Genomic DNA, 18,139 nt, shown 5'->3' with positions numbered 1-18,139 from the left:
TATTATCATATCGAGTTGACAAAGGCTATTATAATAAAATGCAGATCCGGCTATATTCTATAATAAATCGCTTTAGGGTTATCAACTTGGCTTAGTGATAACAGCTAATCTTAAGACCTGTAGCCTAGTTTAGATAAGTTTGGAGTGGGCCAGCCACTGTGCAGAAATATTTGTTAATAAATTAAGAGTTCATTTGGAAATAGGGTTAATTAGCAAAATTTATTGATAGATACTTAAGAGAGATGAGTGAGTTGGGGATGGATCTGAATGGAATCTCAGAGATGATTGGTGGGAGAGAATTTTTCCAAGGAGCTTTGGGAAAGATAGTTGGTCCAATGACTGTCTTTTGTGCTGACCTGGTTCAAGGAAAGTTGTCCAAGAGCAGCTCAACAAGTTTGGAAAATCTTTGTGAATTCATATCCTGAAGAACCCATCTTATCAGGCCATAGAGGAAGGAGATGGTTGTGTGCAGTATCTGTGCTTGCCCCAATAGGTGGCAGTAAAATTTGACCTGGTTGAGTGGAGACAGCAGTGGAATTTCTGACCAGCTAGAAATAAAATCTGAGCAGCAGGAAAGATAACCCTGAGTTATTCTTCTCTATTATAAGTTTATATTTTAGATTAGGATAGATAGTTAAGGAATTTGGGGTTCTATATAAAATAGGAAGAAAGGATAGCCTTGATTCTGTTCAAGGGATAAGCAGGTCCTTATGGACCAGATTGGTTTGGGTGGTGATAGTTAGGATTTGGTAGAAAACCCTACAAAAAACACCACAAAGTCATGTATTTTAAGCCAAGTCAACTCTTTCAAAACTACATTCTTCAGGTTACAAACTCCATTTATAGAGGAATTAACCACATACAAAATCACAGATCCTTGGAATAGAATCAACACTTGGAATAGAATCTCCCACTTTTCTTGGACTACAGGGTAGTACTCATTTAAAATGTGATAAATTAGGCAGATTGAGGTAAGGCAATGAAATTAAGTTTTTATTTATAGGACACTGCAAGACAGAAAATTCCACAGAGGAATAAGAACCCTATTGAGGACAGAGATTTCATGCAGTATACATACAGTTCAAATTGTTCAAATATGCTTTAATAGATCATAATGCAATAAAAATTATAATTAGTAAGGGTACATGGAAAGGAAAATAAAAATATTAGTTGGAAATTAAATAATATGATTCTCTAAAATTGTTTGGTTAAAGAACTAATCATAGAAACAACAATTTCATTGAAGAGAATGACAATGAGGAAACAACATATCAAAATCTATGAGATGCAGTCAAAGCAGTACTCAGTGGAGAAGTTTATATCCTGAATTGGGCATGAAAATTAAAAAAAACTAGAAAGAGAACAAATTAAAAATATCCAGATAAAAACTAAATTGGAAATCCTAAAAATCAAAGGAGAAATTAATAAAATTGAAAGTAAAAGAACTAATGAATTAATAAATAAGACTAGGAGCTGGTATTTTCAAGCCTGCTTTAGTGCTACATTAAAAGTCATATTTAAAAAAAAGATCTTAGTTGAGAGACAGTATGACAAAATTATACCAAGAACAAGGCATATAAGATTTGAAGGTTTGACTGTAAAATCTAAAGGTTAAAGGTCCCAGAAATGCCATCTTGAATCTGGAAAGTATAGCCATCAGAGGCAGATTTTTTGATCTTCTTCCTTTGCAGAGAAATACTTTTCAATTAAGCTTGAAGAAGGCTTATACACCATTTCATTTTCATGGGCCTGGAGTGCTTCAATTCTGGCTAGTCCTCCACATTCTTCATTTTGAATACACAGTTTTCAGTTTTGTTTAATTTTTTAGCAGCCAGGAAATATTTGAAATTGCATCTAAAATAACCAGGATGATTTTGTTGTCTTTTTAAGATAAGAGGTTGATTAAAGGTTCCAGAATTCCATTTTGAAGAAGATACACAACCTATTCAATTATTCCACCACTTGTGTAGTTTATGATAGCCCATATAGCTTTTTTTCTGTGACTTAGTTTCCCTTTGACAGAATTCCAACCAAGTAGGGAACTAATCCATGATTCACAACTTGCTGTATTTGGTCCTGACAGCCAGCTTTGATGTTTGACATGGTCCATGCAGTCTTATTCTGAATATTGGTTTTGGGGTGAGTAAGAAGGCTAGGAAAGACAGCAAGAGCTTCTGAATCTATTACAATCTGAGTTTGTTCATCTGTCCCAGTGACAATATTTCCTATAGCCTGCAGGGAAGGAGTCACAATTGGCAGATCCTAGAAGTTTCACTAACTGTGGGATAACCCCAGTTTTCACAACCACTTCAATCCTATCATTTTGAGTCCTCTGTAAGGTAGGAAATGGCCCAATAGGTATCTGGCAGAACTTCTGGATCATTATGATGCAAAAGATGAACTAAGGAAGGACGAATTTGCTCAATAGCTTCTATTGGGGGAGCAGGATTCTTGTTATGACAAAGATTTGAAAGTGTCCAAACAAGATTTCTTAAGTAACCACAGGCTAATGGTGGTATATCAAGAACTGCAAGCGAAGCTAGAAGGGGGTCTATGGCACCATATTTGATAACCAAGTCTTTCTAGGCTGAACCATCACCTGCAATGTTTCCCAGAGCCACACTGCCTATTCACTGATGTGAGCCTGGGGAGAGGCCAATAGGGCAATGAATGCAGGTATAGTTCCTCCACCTACCATGGCCTTGGTATGGTCTGATGTCCCAGAAGCAATGTTTGTAAGTGCTCCAGCAGATTCCAATTGAATAGGATTACAGTCTGTCCTACCCAAGAAGCCTACAAGCTTTGGAATCATACCAGCCTCAATTCTTTGACCTATGGGAGGCTGCTTTTCCCTAGAAAGGAGTTTCCTAGCCACTTGGATAGCTTGAAGTTGAACTTCTAGATTATTACTCTTTATGCCTTTGACAATTTCTTTAACAGACCAAAGTGCAGAGCCTGCGTTATTTCTGTTTTCTTACAGCATCAGGAAAAGTGCAGACATTTCTTCTTTTCAGCATCTTGTCATTTCTTAGCTTTCCTCAGTTCTACTGTAAAGGGTGAATATTGTGGTTGAGACTGAAAAAATTCTAAATTTAAATGGTCACCAAGGGAAATCCCAAATAATAAAATACCCAAGTCAGCTGCAAATTTTTTATGGTGTTTTAATTACAACAGGGGGAAGAAAATAGAGGAGAGAGAGAGAGAGAGAGAGAGAGAGAGAGAGAGAGAGAGAGAGAGAGAGAGAGAGAGAGAGAGAGAGAGAGAGAAAGGGGAGAGCAGGAAAGGAGTTTAACTCAGAACCACTCTGACTCAGGCTGAGCCAAAGCGGGCTTAAGGCCTTGGAGAGCCAAGGCAGGGAAATGGGTCAGTCCTTATCATTCATGTGACTAGTCTGAAGGGAAACAGTTTGTGGGGTTCCTCCAACCTCAGGCTCCAGGATCCAACTGACTCTAGCCCTCCTCAAAGGAAGTCCCAAGAACTCCAGAGGCTGTTCTCTACCTCACTTTCTACGTCTCACATGTGCCAATGGTGGCTCAAGCTTGACTTAGGACCGCCCAGAGGTCTGTCCTTTTTTTGCACATGTCTGTTGAAGGCCATATTCTCAAATAATTAAATCTTGAGTTTGCTGTAGCCCTTCCTAATCTTGTTACACTGAGTAGGGTGGAGAATGTAGTTTCCAAGCCCTGATTCTGTTATTCCAGGTCTCTCTTTTGTTATTGATCAGGGAATAGCTAAATCTGATCTTCTAAAGAATTGTCTGAATAGGGTGGAGTAGTTTTGAAATTCATACTACATTGACTTCAATAGGCCCAAGCCTTATTTCAGTGCTGGCTTTCCCTTCGTTCTTAAAACTTTTAATGTGGGCAGTTGGCAGATTAGCACTTTCATTGGTGGACAAGGTTGTGTTCAACACTGGGGGGAAAGCAAGGAAGGAAGTTTCAGGAGGTCTCTGGGACCTGAAGGGTAACAAGAGTAGGTTGCATCAGCATCATGGCTTGACTTGGAAAGCCAAGTCAAGGAGATGAATTAAAAAGCTCTAAAGGTCAGATGAAGGAGATATTTTGGAAGTAGAATTAAATGGTACCTGTCAAGCTATAGGGGATGAGGGAGAGGGAGGAGTCAACAACATGGCTGAGTGGAAGGAAGGTATTATCCACAATAGAAAGAGGAAAGGTCTGAGGAGAGATGGGCGTGGAGGAAAGTTTGATTTGTGACATGTTCAGTTTGAGCTGCAGTTGATAATGGATGGGGGGACTTGGAGTTCAGAAAAAAAGAATCGGATATATGGATTTAAGCATCATGTGTTTAGGGATGACAACTGAAGTGGTGAGTATTGATGAGATTGATCAAGGAGAGTCTGGGGGGAGAAGAGAAAGGAGCCCAGGACAGAGTCTTGAGGGATGCCCAGGTTTAGTGGATGGCGATGGCCAGTCATCAAAGGATATTAAAAAGGAATGGTCCTAGAGGAAAGAGCAGAGCAGAGAGAATAGAGATATAGAAGATGAGAGGTGAGAGAATTCAGGAAAAAAGGATGTTTGACAGTGTCAGTCCTGCAGAGAGATCAAACACAAAGAAGATTACAAAAAGGACATTGGATTTAGCAACGAAGAAATCTTGGGTTACCTTGGAAAACATAGATTTTTGGTGTGGGTTCAGAATCCAGATTTCAAGAGACTGGGAAGAATGTAAGAATGAGAGATTATTTTAGCTGCATTGATTGTGGTTATGCAAAAAAATGTCAATTATACAGAATATAAATTGTCTTTAAAAAGCTGTGAATTTCTCCATCCCATTAGTGATGAATGCTTCTAGTAACCAAAGTTATGAAAATCGTCTACCGCAATGAGTTAGCCACCATTTGTGAAATGCCTACTATGTGCTGGACACTATATTTGATGCTGGAAAATGAAGCAATTCCTGCCCTTAAGAAGCTTACATTCTAGTAGTGAAAATGACACGTATAGATGTCCATAGACTCACCAATCATCCATTGAATGAGCCAATATAATAAGTAAGCAAATATGCCTTCCAAAGATTAAAAAATATTAATCACATGAGATGAGTATTTTTTTAAAACCCTTACCTATTGGCTCCAAGGCAGAAGAGAGGTAAAGGCTAGGCAATGGGGGTCAAGTGACTTGCCCAGGGTCACACATCTGGGAAGTGTCTGAGGCCAGATTTGAACCTAAGACCTCCTGTCTCTAGGCCTGGCTCTCAATCCACTGAGCCATCCAGCTGCCTCCAGATGAGTATTTTTTTTTAAGAGCATGGAGATTCTGATTAGGATGAACAAAATCCAGCCATGGGAAAGGAGAGGGGTCTGTGACATTTCTTATGTTAAAAACAGATGCTTTTAATTACAAAAATACTAGGGCCAGAAAGACAACCTTCCATTTTTGAGTTCTTAAATGATATGACCTTTGTATATGTATGATGCGCCATATTTATCTTGGTCCACATTGACTTTCTGCCAGCTGCTTTCCAGTTAACCCAGATGTTCTTGAGAGTAAGAGCCTTTAAGTAGGGCAGGATGTCCTTGGGCTTATCAAGCCATGGCTTACTGTATTCATTTGCCTCCAGGACTTTATCTTACTTTTTTTTCTGTTATTTTATTTTTCTATTTAACCAGCACCAGATAATGGTCATGTTTACTGCTTTATGAAATAGATTGAGATAGGATAATTCTAAATTCTCTTCAATGCTTTTTTGTTGTTCCCAACTTTTTTTTCTAGTAGGAACACCCCCTAAACCATCAAAAACTTTGTGAACCTCATATGATTGTAGTTGTTCTATTAGTACCTGTTGACTAAGAAAATGCATGACAAAAGGCTGATGAATTTAATACTGTTTACGTGAATTTATATTTTAGTTACAACTATATCTAAGTACATGTGAAATGGTTATGTACATAGTTATATGTAAGATTTTTTTATTGAGTCTACAGAAGGCTTGTTTATTTGTTTTATTAAGTCACTTAATGAATCAGTTAGTATTTATGGGTATGAGAATTTCTGACCATTTGAAAGAGCTTTGACTCTCACATGCAGTTTATGGCAAACAAGCGGGAGAATACGATTCACGAATACGATTCAACCCTTATATTTTACAGCTTTTATTTTACAGAGCTATTTGGTAATTCATCTTCTCTCTCTCTTTTTTCTTTTTTTTTTGTGTGATTTAAAGCAAGCAAATGATTCCCACAGTTATTTAAAAAATATTTTTCTTGATATCTTTTTAAAAAATCACTTACATTTGCCTTGCCCCTACAAGAAGCCAACTCTTTTCACAAAGAATAAAAAAAGAGGAGAAAATGGTTTAGCAAAATAGTGTAACATTTTAAATTGTGTTCTCCACTTCTGCAAAGAGTTAGGGGATGCACCTTCTCATATCTGTTCTTTCAAGCCAAACCTGTTTATTAAAATTCTGAAGCATTTTGCTTTGATTTATTGGTGTTTTTTATTATTTCCAATTCCATTGTTGTCATAGTTATTAAGCATGTTATTTTCCTGGCTTTTCTTACTTCACTTTGCATCAGTTCATATAAGTCTTCTGCTTTTTTGTATTCATCTTATTCAGTTTCTTATAGAACACCAATGTTTTATTTTTTAAAAAATTATCATACTTTATTTTCTCTCTTTCCCATCTCCCTTTCTCATTGAAAAATAAAATAAAAACAAAACTTAAAAATATGCATAAAGGGCAGGTAAGTGACTCAGTGGAGAGAGAGCCAGGCCTAAATATAGGAGGTCCTGGATTCAAATTCCTAGTTGTTTGATCCTGGGCAAGTCATTTAACTCCAATTGCCTAGTCCTTACTATTTTTCTGCCTTGGAACCAGTTCAGAGTATTGATTCTAAGATGGAAGATAAGAGCTTTAAAAAATGTGTGCAACAAAAAAACTAAGTTTCCACACTTCCTATATTCAAAAATATGTATCTTATTCTACAACTTCAATTTATCACCTCTGGCAGGATGTGAGCAGCATGCATCATCATCAGTTTCCTGAAAGTGTAATTGACTATTTTCCATTGATCAGAGTTCTAAGTCTTTCAAAGTTATTTTTCTTTGTAATGTCATTATTATACAAATGGTTCTGCTTCTATTCATTTCATTCTGCTTCAGTTTGTACAAATCCTCTCAGGCTTCTCTGAAAATTTGTTCAATTACACACTAGTATTTCATTAAATTCACATGTTCCTTTCATCTTAGTTTTTTCAGCTATTCCTCAAATTGATGGCCACATATTCTTTTTAATTTCTGGTGTTTTACCAATGTAAAAAGAGACCTCACAACAATATTCCATTGTGTTTATGAACAACAGCTTATTTAGCCATTTCCCAGTCAATATGTATTGACACTAATTCTTTTTTTTTTTTAACCACTGTAAAAAAAAATAGTGGATTTAAATATTTTGGGGTATCTAGGGAGTTTCTTATTGACAGTGACTTTCTTGGGGTTTGTCCCACTAATTAGGATCTTTGGGTCAAAGACCACGACTCCTGACATGTGATGAGCAATTAAATACCATATTAAAAGGCCATTTCTTGGGACTTCCCACAGGTACCATGTGGACATGTATTCTCATGAGGAAGGCCTTCTTCAATGCAAATATGCACCTGTTTCCAAGACTAGCAGGAGCTCCCACCTATAGCCTGAAGTCTCAGATGCAAAACAAGACATCATTCACAAAGAAGGTGCAGATCCTGTGTTCCCCACCCCAAGTTAGGGGTATTTCTGATTTCATACAAGATGGCCCTCTTCCTTCTTCTGGTGCTAAAAGCAGAAAATCCAAGAACAGCTGGTCCTTTCCTGTGCTAGATGGGACTATTAAGATGGAGCAGATGGACCGAACTGAAGCCAACCTGAGAAACAGTGAAGCTTGTATTCAGAGGTAATGAGATACTCCCTAGTGATTGCTTGGTGGCCAAGGGGTTGGCATCTCACAGAGAAGGGATTACAGCCCAGAGGGCTCATGGAACGGTTCTAAAACAGTGATTATTTGACTTCTAAAAACAGATGATTTCGAAAATAATGATAGTATTCCTTATATAAATACTGTATATGGTATTTATTATATAAATGGAATTTAGTGAATGTCTTTCAGTTAGAGGGACAAAATTGTGTGGTTTTGATAATAATTGTTCTTTAAATACCTGATTGGATTCTCCTGTGAATCCATAGGACTCCCCAAATCCTTTATAACTAGTTGTACTCGTTTTCTAAGATGGTGTTATTCAGTATAGCTTTAGACATTCCTTCACTTGTTTTACATTTTGAGTTTTGTTAACATGGAACTGGATATAAAAAGATTATGATAATTCCTTTTTGTTCTTATTTTGTTGTGATTTTCCCTGTTCATTTGTTATTTTGTTAATTTCATGTTCTTTTGTTCACTTCTTTATTCGTTTTTATTTTTTTTAAAACTCTCATTTTCCATCTTAGAATTTGTACTAGGTATTGGTTCCAAGGCAGAAGAGGGGTAAGGGCTAGGCAATGGAGGTTAAGGGACTTGCCCAGGGTCACCCAGCTAGGAAGTGTCTGAGGCCAGATTTGAACCTAGGACCTCCCATCTCTCAATCCACTGAGCTACCCCCTCACTCCACTTCTTTTAAATCAGATTGGCTAAAGGTTTACCAACTATATTGGTAAGAACTCACTTTTAGCCTTATTAATCATTTTTATGTTTTTTGAGCATTCAATTTATCCATTTCTCTGCTAATTTTTAATATCTCCTTTTCATCCTTATTTTTGATTTGGTAATTTGTTGGCTTTCTCATTTTTAATACATACTCAGTTCATTAGTTCTCTCATTTTTATCTTGTTAATATATATTTATACGGATATAATTTTCCTTCCAAGGAATACTTTAGCCTCATCCCAGAAATTTTTAAATTATATTTCTTTGGTAGAATTAATAATTGCCTGTATGATTTGTTCTTTGACCCACTCATTATTTAAGATTTCATTAAGTCTCTGTTTGCATGTCTTTTATTTTTCTTTTGTTCTTCCCTGAACTAATTACTAATTATTATTTTATTACATTATGATGTATAAAGGAACTTTTACATTTGTTTGCAATATTTCTATGCCCTAATACATGGCCATTTTTAGTAAAAATCCCATGGAGGTAATGAGAAATATGTATATATATTTCTCATATATATATGTTTTTTTTGAATAGTCCCATTTAGAAGGTTCATAGGTCTTTTAGCTCTAGAGTCTCCAGAAATTAACTTAATTCTTTGTTTTTTCTTTTGTTCATTATTCTGTTATATTTATCTAAAACAGAGAGGGATACTGACAGCTCTCATTTTTTGTTATTATTTTTGTTTCACAACATATAAATAATATATAATTTTATATTTTAATATAATTTATGTAAAATATATTTATAAATTATGTATAATGTTTATATTATGTTATAACTTATTATAATTACATATTATATAATAGATACAAATATAAAATAAAATATAAAATAAAATTATATATAAAATTACATATAAATTATAATATATAAAGATACATTATAATTTATATATAAATTGTATACTATAATAAATATAATAAAATATAATAAATATAATATAACAAAATATAATAAAAATAAAGAATAAATAAAAATAAACAATATATTATAGTTTAAATTGTATAATTTAAATATTATAATTTATACATAATATAAAAATAAATATATAATAAATAATATAAATGAAAATATAATTATATGTTATTATTTTTGGGTTTTTTTGTCAGTTAATTTGCCCTTTACAAATTTAGATGCAAAAGCATTTGTAATATATTAGTTTAATGCTGCTTCCTTTCAATATAATGTAGTTTCTCTTGTTCATCACTTTTTTAGGTTTGGGACATTTGTTTTCGCTTCATGTGATAGTTTAATTACAAATCTATTTTTAAAAATTCATCTGATGAATTGTAATTTTTTTAGCCTCTCATTTTTATTCTAACTTTATCTGTTTTTTAAAAGGTATTTTCTTGCAAGCACCACATTGCGGAGTTTTGCTTTCTTATCCAATGTCAATATTTTTCATTGTATTAGATTATCTAATCTATGTTTAAGTTTATGAGATTTAAGTTTATTTTCTTACATTTTTCCCCTTTTTCCCCCAAAATAGAAATTTCGACCCTTTCTTTTTGTCTCTTCAATTATTTTAGCTTTCTCTATTTTGAGCAACCTTGCTCCCACCAGTTATCCTCCCTCACTCTCATATCATTTTCCCCATTTGTTACTAAGATTTAGAGATTTGTTTAACATTTGCATTTCTGTTTTTCCTCACTTTTATCTAATTATGTTTTCCTTTTGTCCTCTCAGTTAAGCAGTCACATAAAATCCTCCTTCAGCTCTTCCCCTTGGACTTACTTTGTTAATTAATTCTTAAAATTGTATTTTCTGTCTTTTAAAAAATTTCATTTTCTTCGTTATTTATATTTTGTTTCTGCCTCGTCTAGATTTCCAGCCTTTCCTTCACAGCCCTTATATTTTTAGTCCTTGTTCTTCTCTATTCCTCATGGAGTTAAAACTTTTAAGGCACATATTTTGAGTTCTTTTTCCCCAACGTTTCCATGTTGTTGACGGGTAGATCTCGCCCCGGGAACTCTTCTTTTCTGCTCTACCTCTCTTCTTATTAACTCCTAGAGGTAATAGGGAGGATAGTCTCCTCTGCAAAAATTTTCCTATGTCTGCAGTTGAGCAATCCATCATTAACCCTTGCTCTCCTCCTGGTCATTCCTCTCAATTTCCCTTAAAATCTCCTTCCTGGGTCCCTGCCATCTCTCTCTTCTGGGGGAAAGTTGTCCCTAAGAGCTCTGTTTCCTCTTATTCTGAGGCAGAACGAAACAACAAAATCTCTGCAAATGATACCCAAGAGAAGGGAGGGGGAAAACTCTTGACCTTCATTCTCAAGATACACAAATAATTGCACTTATTATTAAATAAGTGGACAGAGAGGGTCCGTCAGTGTTAGAATAAAAACAACTTGGATGCAAGTTCCGCCCTTTACTCAGACTTTCTGTATGATTGTGCCAAAGTCATTCCTCAGTTTCCTTAGCTGCTTTCTGTGACTTTCAAGTTGGTGATTTGAATCAGTGTGTTTTTCGTGCTGGAAGTTATCTCTACTGACGGAATTACCCAAGCTGCAATCGTGCAGGGAGGGCGATCCAGCAGACACCATTTTGTTTGTTTTTCCAATTTTCCATTTCGAGAAGTTTAACACAGACTGGAGAAGATTAAGCCAAAGGCCAGCTGTGGGGTTTTGATTTGGAGTTTCTTACTCCTGGCCAGATTGGATCACTTATATCTGGTGTTTGTGGGTTTTCATCTTAAAGACCCAAACCCAACTCTTATAATCATCTAAGTAACATCCTAAGAGTCTCCGATTTAGCCCGATTTCACATTTCAGGAGTAAATTAAAATGTAGACTCTATACATACTATATTATGCATTCATTGAGTTTTGAGATCATGATCACAGAGTGTCCTCAGGCTTTATCAGGTCTGATCTTGTACTGTATCTGGGACTATGATTTAAGGCATTTATAAGCTAGAGGGAGTCCAGAGAAGGGCAATCAAGATGGTAGAGAACCTCCAGTCCATGACACAGGAGGGCTGGATGAATAAACTGGGCACACTTTGTGTGGAGAATAGAAGACTCAGATAGCAAGAACTTGGGGTGGGGAGCTGTCAGGTGGATACAGAGGTAGACTTGTCCCTTTTGGGCCCAGAGGACAGAACCAGGAGAAATAGATAGAAGAGTTGCAAAAAGGGCTTTTTAATCTCGATGTTGGGAAAATCTTCCTACTTCCTAATAATTAATATCCCAACATGGAGCGGACTAAGGAGAAGGAAAAGGAAAAGGAGAAGGAGGAGGAGGAAGAAACAAAGAAACCTCAATAACCAGAGTCCAAATAATACCTAAAAGGGATCTCCAACCTACATACCTGGCAAGTGGGGATTCCAGTCTCCACCTGAAGATAGAAAAAGAGGGAACCCACCACCCTTCATGGGATCTTCTTGTTCTTCTTCTTGTTCTTGTTCTTGCTCTTGTTCTTGTTCGTCTTGTTCTTCTTGTTCTTGTTCTTGTTCTTCCTCCACATTGTCACAGATGCTTTATCCTCTTTTGGACAAAAGATATTTAGAGTTGCTTGGAGAGTCCCACCAAAGAGAAGAAAGGGACATCATAAGACACACCCAACGCCACGGGAAGCTGCTGGTCCGTGAACGCCTGAGGCTGGTGTTGGATGATGATGACTTCTTTGAGTTATCCCCATTGGCTGGTTATGATTTACCCTATGGCACAATCTCAAATGCTGGCTGTCTCACTGGTGAGTTGAAGGAGCTGACTCTTTTGAAAACTCAAAGCTCTTCCCTGAACCAGGGTTCACATAGCAGTGCAACAGGTCTTCCATTCAACTTCAGGTCAAAGATAGGAAAGTTACTGTATAGCTCTTTAATTTTCTTGTTGGGATATAGACAATTAATTACATATTTGGCTTCCTGGGAAGGATCTTTTTTATCACCAGAATTATTTGTGACCTTGCTCAGCAGTAGGGAATGAGCGAGGCTACTTCCATCTACCTTACATGTTGTACCCAGAACAGTCTTCCTAGAAACTTCCCAGAAACGAAGGTCTTTACTTTTGTGATCTCAGTTGTCTGTGTCGAACAGCAAGAGAAGCCGTTGATTCTCAGGAGTTATCAGGAGGCATGAATATGATTAGAATGACATCGGTAGGGGCAGCTATGTGGCTCAGTGGATTAAATACCAGACCTAGAGAAGGGAGGACCTGGGTACATCTGACCTCAAACACTTCCTAGCCGTGTGACCCTGGATAAGTCATGTAACCCCCATTGCCTTGCCCTTACCTCTGAACCTTCTATCTTTGAACCAACACTCAGTATTGATTCTAAGGTTTTAAAAAAAGGACAGCATCAGTAGGTATCCTCACACCCCACAGGGATGCACCCTTAAGATTCTTCCAAACCAACATCCATTTCCTGTAATCTCATCACATTGACTGTAAGCTCATTGGATGAATCTTTGGTCCGACTGCTTTCCAAGTCTCCAAAGGCTATGGGAATTGTATTGCTAACCACCTTGGGAAGAGAAGAAGCTGTTGAGGGAGTGAAGAGGGAGGGCAGAGTTTTCAGGTCCAGAAACAGTTTTGAAAAACCCTTTAGTGAGGGATGTGAGAAGGCTCTAGAGAGCAAGATGTGCGGCAGGAACAGCAGCGGTGAATGGAGGACTTTTCCCAGGAGGCAGGCTCCAAGCCTGGAAGTGGCCGGAGCCTTGGACTTCCCTGGCTTACCATTTATCTTCTTAAGAGACTCCATCACGGAGGGACTGGATCAAAGCTACTCTGGAGAAACCATCCCTCTGGGATTCTCCCTTCTGTTTTCCTGCCACCTGCCACTGGTGGAATGATGCACTGCGAAGTTTCTCAGCCACTTAAAATTTGCTCTACTGAAGAATTTGCATTTTTGACAAGGGCTTACTAGATAAAATAAGATAATTCTAATTATGGCCTGAGTAGATATTTTTGCTCTAGAGAGGTGGGGGAAAGGGGGGAATTATGGATAATTTATTACACTAAATTCAAATGATGGAGAGGAGGCTCAAGGTATTTTATGACCTTTATTTATAAACACTATTTTAAAGTTTTCTAGCTTTGTAGAAGAGGGAACCCATGTAGAATCAGGACTTTTGTCCCAGACTAAAATCCTTATGCACCAATGATGTAGACAAAGTACTTTAAAAAAAGAACCCTTACCTTCCATTTTCAGAATCAATACTATGTATTGGTTTTAAGGTAGAAGATGGATAGGGACTGGCAATGGAAGTTAAGTGACTTGCCCAGGATCATACAGCTAGGAAGTAACTGAGGTCAAATTTGAACGCAGGACCTCTTATCTCTAGGCCTGGCTCTCTATCCACCGAGCCACCCAGCTGTCCCTAGGCAGATTAATTTTTTACCAAGGACTTTTGAGTTTATCTCCATCCTCCTAGGTGGAAGAGAGAAAAGGGAAATAGAGACTTAAAGAAGTCACACCCTGAGCAGATCCCCAGTGGGTGGAGATAGGCATGATTATTCCATATTCTCACCTTCAAGGTGAGGGGTGGGGAGCAAAAGGTACTATTCCTTCCACCTGCTTTCCACAGTGATTTTTGCTGGATATTATATGTGTGTAGGTCTGCATGCCACATGCATGTATATATAGAACCATACGCACAACATACATGTATACATACACAATACATATATTCATCTGTGACTGTGTGCCCATGCTTGTGGGTTGTCATGCAATCCTTGCACTGAATAATTTGATATACATTCATCAGACCATATTTTATACAATCATATTTTATTTATTATATACATCTGATTTTGAGGATACTCAAGGATCTTCATGATGCAGCCAGACACATAGATTATCAAAATCATCCAAAATGTTAATAATTTGAAGCTATTAATGGATCAGCTTTAAATATATCTAAAAGAGGGTGAGATTCTAAAGGCTTATAAAATGTCATGAGTTATTACTACCCAAAGCAAACAATTGAGGAAATATTCTACAGATCACAGACCACATGTCTGCTTTCCCATTTTTACAAAACCTTTAGAGCATTCTATGCATGTATCCAGGATATCCCTGATAAAGATGAGAAGAGAGATTCCAGGCATTTCCCAAAGGTCTCCTACCGAAGACCTCCTCATCCTAATTCCATAGTTGACTGAAAGGGGTTTCTTGTTTGTTGACCATAAAAAAAGGCATTTGATCTGGTCCAGCAATATGCCTTCCTTGAAGGCTCTCCTCTCACTAAGTGTCTTGCATTATTTAAAGTCTTAAAAGGGTTTCTGGAAAGATAGGAGCACAGAGAAAAATTGTGTTATAAACCTCTAAATAGAAATATCAATGGAAGTATGAAGCAGAGACAGATGGCATTTGCCAGGGCTCTGAAAGAAAGGAAGATCCCAAAGGGAAGAGGGATTCTCTGGAATATAAATCTAGATAATACAGGCACACTTTTAGTTATGTTTACATATAGAATATATACATGAAAGTACACATACACACATATATAGTTGTTTAAGTCATAGGTCTCCTCTCCTCTCTGCATGCTTGATCTAGCGCAGGTGCTCTTTCCATCTTTGCTTCATTTTGTATCGCCCAATACTGTACTCGGTGATGGTAGAGTCCAGATGTGGTGGCTTTGTTTTCATTAACAAAGAAAATACTTTACCAGGATAATATTGACAGGCCTTTCCCATTAAAAAAATTCTCATTTTCCTCCTAGTTTCACATTAAAATGCTCTAAGGACATTATTAATATGACCTGGTATGCTTATGGTTTACCTTATGTTTGATTCTCCCTCTGATTTGATCCAACCTGGCCAGAGTGAATGTTTTAAAATATATATATTTATTGCTAAATATTTTTGCTAATATTTCATTCAATATTTTACTTCAATATTCATTAACATATCTATTATTGCCTTTTATCGATACCTGATTCATTTATAGCTGTCTTTCTTTTGGTATAAGGACCGTGCTCATTTCACAGATGGAGTTGGAAATTATGCCTTCTTTGTCCATCATCTTCTGTAAGATTTTACAAATCAAAGCAGCACTGTCTTTGGGTTCTGTATCTCTGTTTGGCACTGACACAAAGCGTTTTCTGGCTAAGGTACCTTCTAGGCTCCTTTGGCCTATTCACTTTTTTATTGTTTTAAATTGGGGAAACTTCCTTAGTGCTAGTCTATGATAATGTCTGTCTTTTGACATCAACGGCTTGTTTAAATAGTTGGGAGGTGGATGTCATTGTCTTCTATATGGCGTCCTTTCTTCTGACTTGGCATTGATTTTTATTTTTGCTTTCCAAACTTGAAAGTCTGATTATATGCAGAGAGAAGATTTAGAAATGACTTCCACATTGATAGTCAGTCATAGATTGCTTATTAAGATATAGTAAATATTTTTGTGTGGGCATGATTATTTTTGATGTTCACCATGCCTAGTGCCTCCAACTGTCTTCTTTTTTTTTAACCCTTTCTTTCTCTCTTAGTATCAATACTGTGTATTGGTTCTAAAACAGAAGAGAGCTAAGGGCTAGGCAAGTGGGGTTAAGTAACTTGCCCAGGGTCATATAGTTAGGAAGTGTCTGGGTCCAGATTTGAACACAGGACTTCTCATCTTTAGGCCTGGCTTTCAACCCACCAATTCACTTAGCTGTCCTCTGTAATAGATAATATTGGAGGAGGTATATTTGATGGATAAATGATAACTAATGGATCAGATAGTAATCTTCTTTTGCCTACCCTCCTCCCTCTATATCTCCTTTTCTCCTTTTTCCAGCCTTTTCTTTAGCCTCTCTCTTTTCCCCCTCCCCCTTTCTTCTTCAGCTTCCTTCTAAGTCACTCAGGGTGAGCTATGATGTTTCAGAGGAAATGCTCTTTTCTCTTCTTTATCTGAAGTAGAGGTTTATTGGGAAAACAGGAAAAGATGGAGGATGGAGGTAAGAGGGTTGGGGGTTTTCCTATTATCTACAGTGAGTCTTCGGTTGGAGAATATTGAGAGAAATGGCAATTCAGTCACTACCATGAAACAGCGCTAGTCAGAGAGAGATATGGACTATTGTCCTTCTTCTTCTGCCTTCAAATCAGCCAGGTGACCACCAACTTGATTATCCCAAGTCCCAGAGATAAACCCAGCTTCTTCCTTCAAAGTCACCACCATCAGTCCAGAAGCCCAGAAATCAGTGAGCAGTTGGCTCTTGCCTTCAACTGTTTCCTGGTCACATTCCAAATGGAATCTTCCTTTGATCACCCTCCTGCTTCTGTCCTTTTTTGCATGTCTTATAATTTCTTTCTTCCACACCTCTGACTATTTTCTTTTAGAAAGTGAACTGGATTTTTGAGCAACAGTCATTTTAAAAAGTCTACAAGCTTCTGATAACCATTTTTTAATACTAAGGTAAAATTTTAAACATTTTTCATTATCCATGCCTATTCCTATCTTTGCTTTGAAACCTTTAAGGATTTGGGAGATCTTAATAATCATTATATAGAATTTCTCTGCTTCCTTATCTAATGCCACATATATTACCATGGAAACACATTTAAAGTACTTTTCCAACCTTGAAGTGCTCTATAAATAATAAAATAAATAATAAAAACTAGTGTCTTATTATTATCTTTAAAGTGGACTTTTTGCAACTTCTTTTGAACACTACTAGACAAGATATACCTAGAGGGCCTGTGGAATTATATTTCTTCTTACCTTTTGTGGAGAACCAAGGGTCATTTTGCAGTTTTTCTTTGTTTCATGGGTTCCCATGCCTGAAGAATCCATCACCAAGTGGCCAGACTATTGGTGATGGGCCTCTCCAGATTAGTCAATCAACAAATGTTTATTAAACACCTAGTATAGACTGGACACTAGCCATAAGAGTCAAAGAAGGACCAGAGCATCCATGCCCTCAAGGAGCTCCCAGCCTCATGGAGGAAACAACAGGCCAATAGCTATATACAAACAAGATATAGATATATTGGGGTTGTTTGGGGGGAGGCACTAAGAATGAGGAGGATTGGGGAAAGGCTTCTGGAAGAATGTGGGGCTTGAGCTGAGGTTGAAGGAAGCCAAAATCAGAATCAATGGAGAAAGTAATTGAAGAAAACCAGGGAAATTCACAGAATTAGAGTTGAGAGATAGAGTACATGCGGTAGGAACACCAAGGAGGCTCGTGTCCTGTGGAAGGGACACTGGAGGAGCCGCCACCAGGGTGTGGGAAATAACATTCACTCCAGGAAGCTGGTTAGACAGTGACAAATTGAGGAATGAATGGATTTAGCCATTCGTTTTGGAGATGAGAGACTTCCCTTGTTTAAATAACATTAAATATGCATTGTCCCTACAGGCATTGGGAAAGTATGTGGAATTTGGTGCATGTTCATTGCCAATGATGCAACCGTGAAGGGAGGAACTATGTACCCCATCACAGTGAAGAAACACCTCCGCGCTCAAGCTATAGCAACTATGAACCGCCTGCCCACTGTGTATTTGGTGGACAGTGGAGGAGCATTTCTGCCCCTACAGGTACTGTTCAAAATGGTTCCCAGAGCATTG

The 18,139-nt window shown here is 37.2% G+C and overlaps 1 protein-coding gene and 1 pseudogene across 12 annotated transcripts in view; one reads left to right on the top strand and one right to left on the bottom strand.

The window, feature by feature from the left end:
• LOC100030370 (biotin-dependent 3-methylcrotonyl-coenzyme A carboxylase beta1 subunit-like) overlaps positions 1-18,139 on the top strand; it is a 61,662-nt gene that overhangs the window by 4,479 nt on the left and 39,044 nt on the right. For all 12 annotated transcript variants that reach the window (XR_008915987.1, XM_056814950.1, XM_016429847.2 and 9 more), the window contains 3 exons: positions 7,560-7,890; positions 12,147-12,340; positions 17,931-18,109. Coding sequence is in view for 11 of the 12 variants with exons in the window: in XM_056814950.1 (XP_056670928.1) it covers positions 7,565-7,890; positions 12,147-12,340; positions 17,931-18,109 (699 nt within the window). In the remaining variant the exon portion in view is untranslated. The remainder of the gene's footprint in view (positions 1-7,559; positions 7,891-12,146; positions 12,341-17,930; positions 18,110-18,139) is intronic.
• Positions 1,657-4,217, bottom strand: LOC103104352 (importin subunit alpha-1-like; annotated as a pseudogene).

This window comes from Monodelphis domestica, chromosome 2 (assembly GCF_027887165.1).
Source record: "Monodelphis domestica isolate mMonDom1 chromosome 2, mMonDom1.pri, whole genome shotgun sequence".
In the NCBI taxonomy this organism is placed as follows: domain Eukaryota; kingdom Metazoa; phylum Chordata; class Mammalia; order Didelphimorphia; family Didelphidae; genus Monodelphis; species Monodelphis domestica.
The sequence above is the reverse complement of the archived record's forward strand: the minus strand, read 5'-3'. Positions and strand labels throughout refer to the sequence as shown.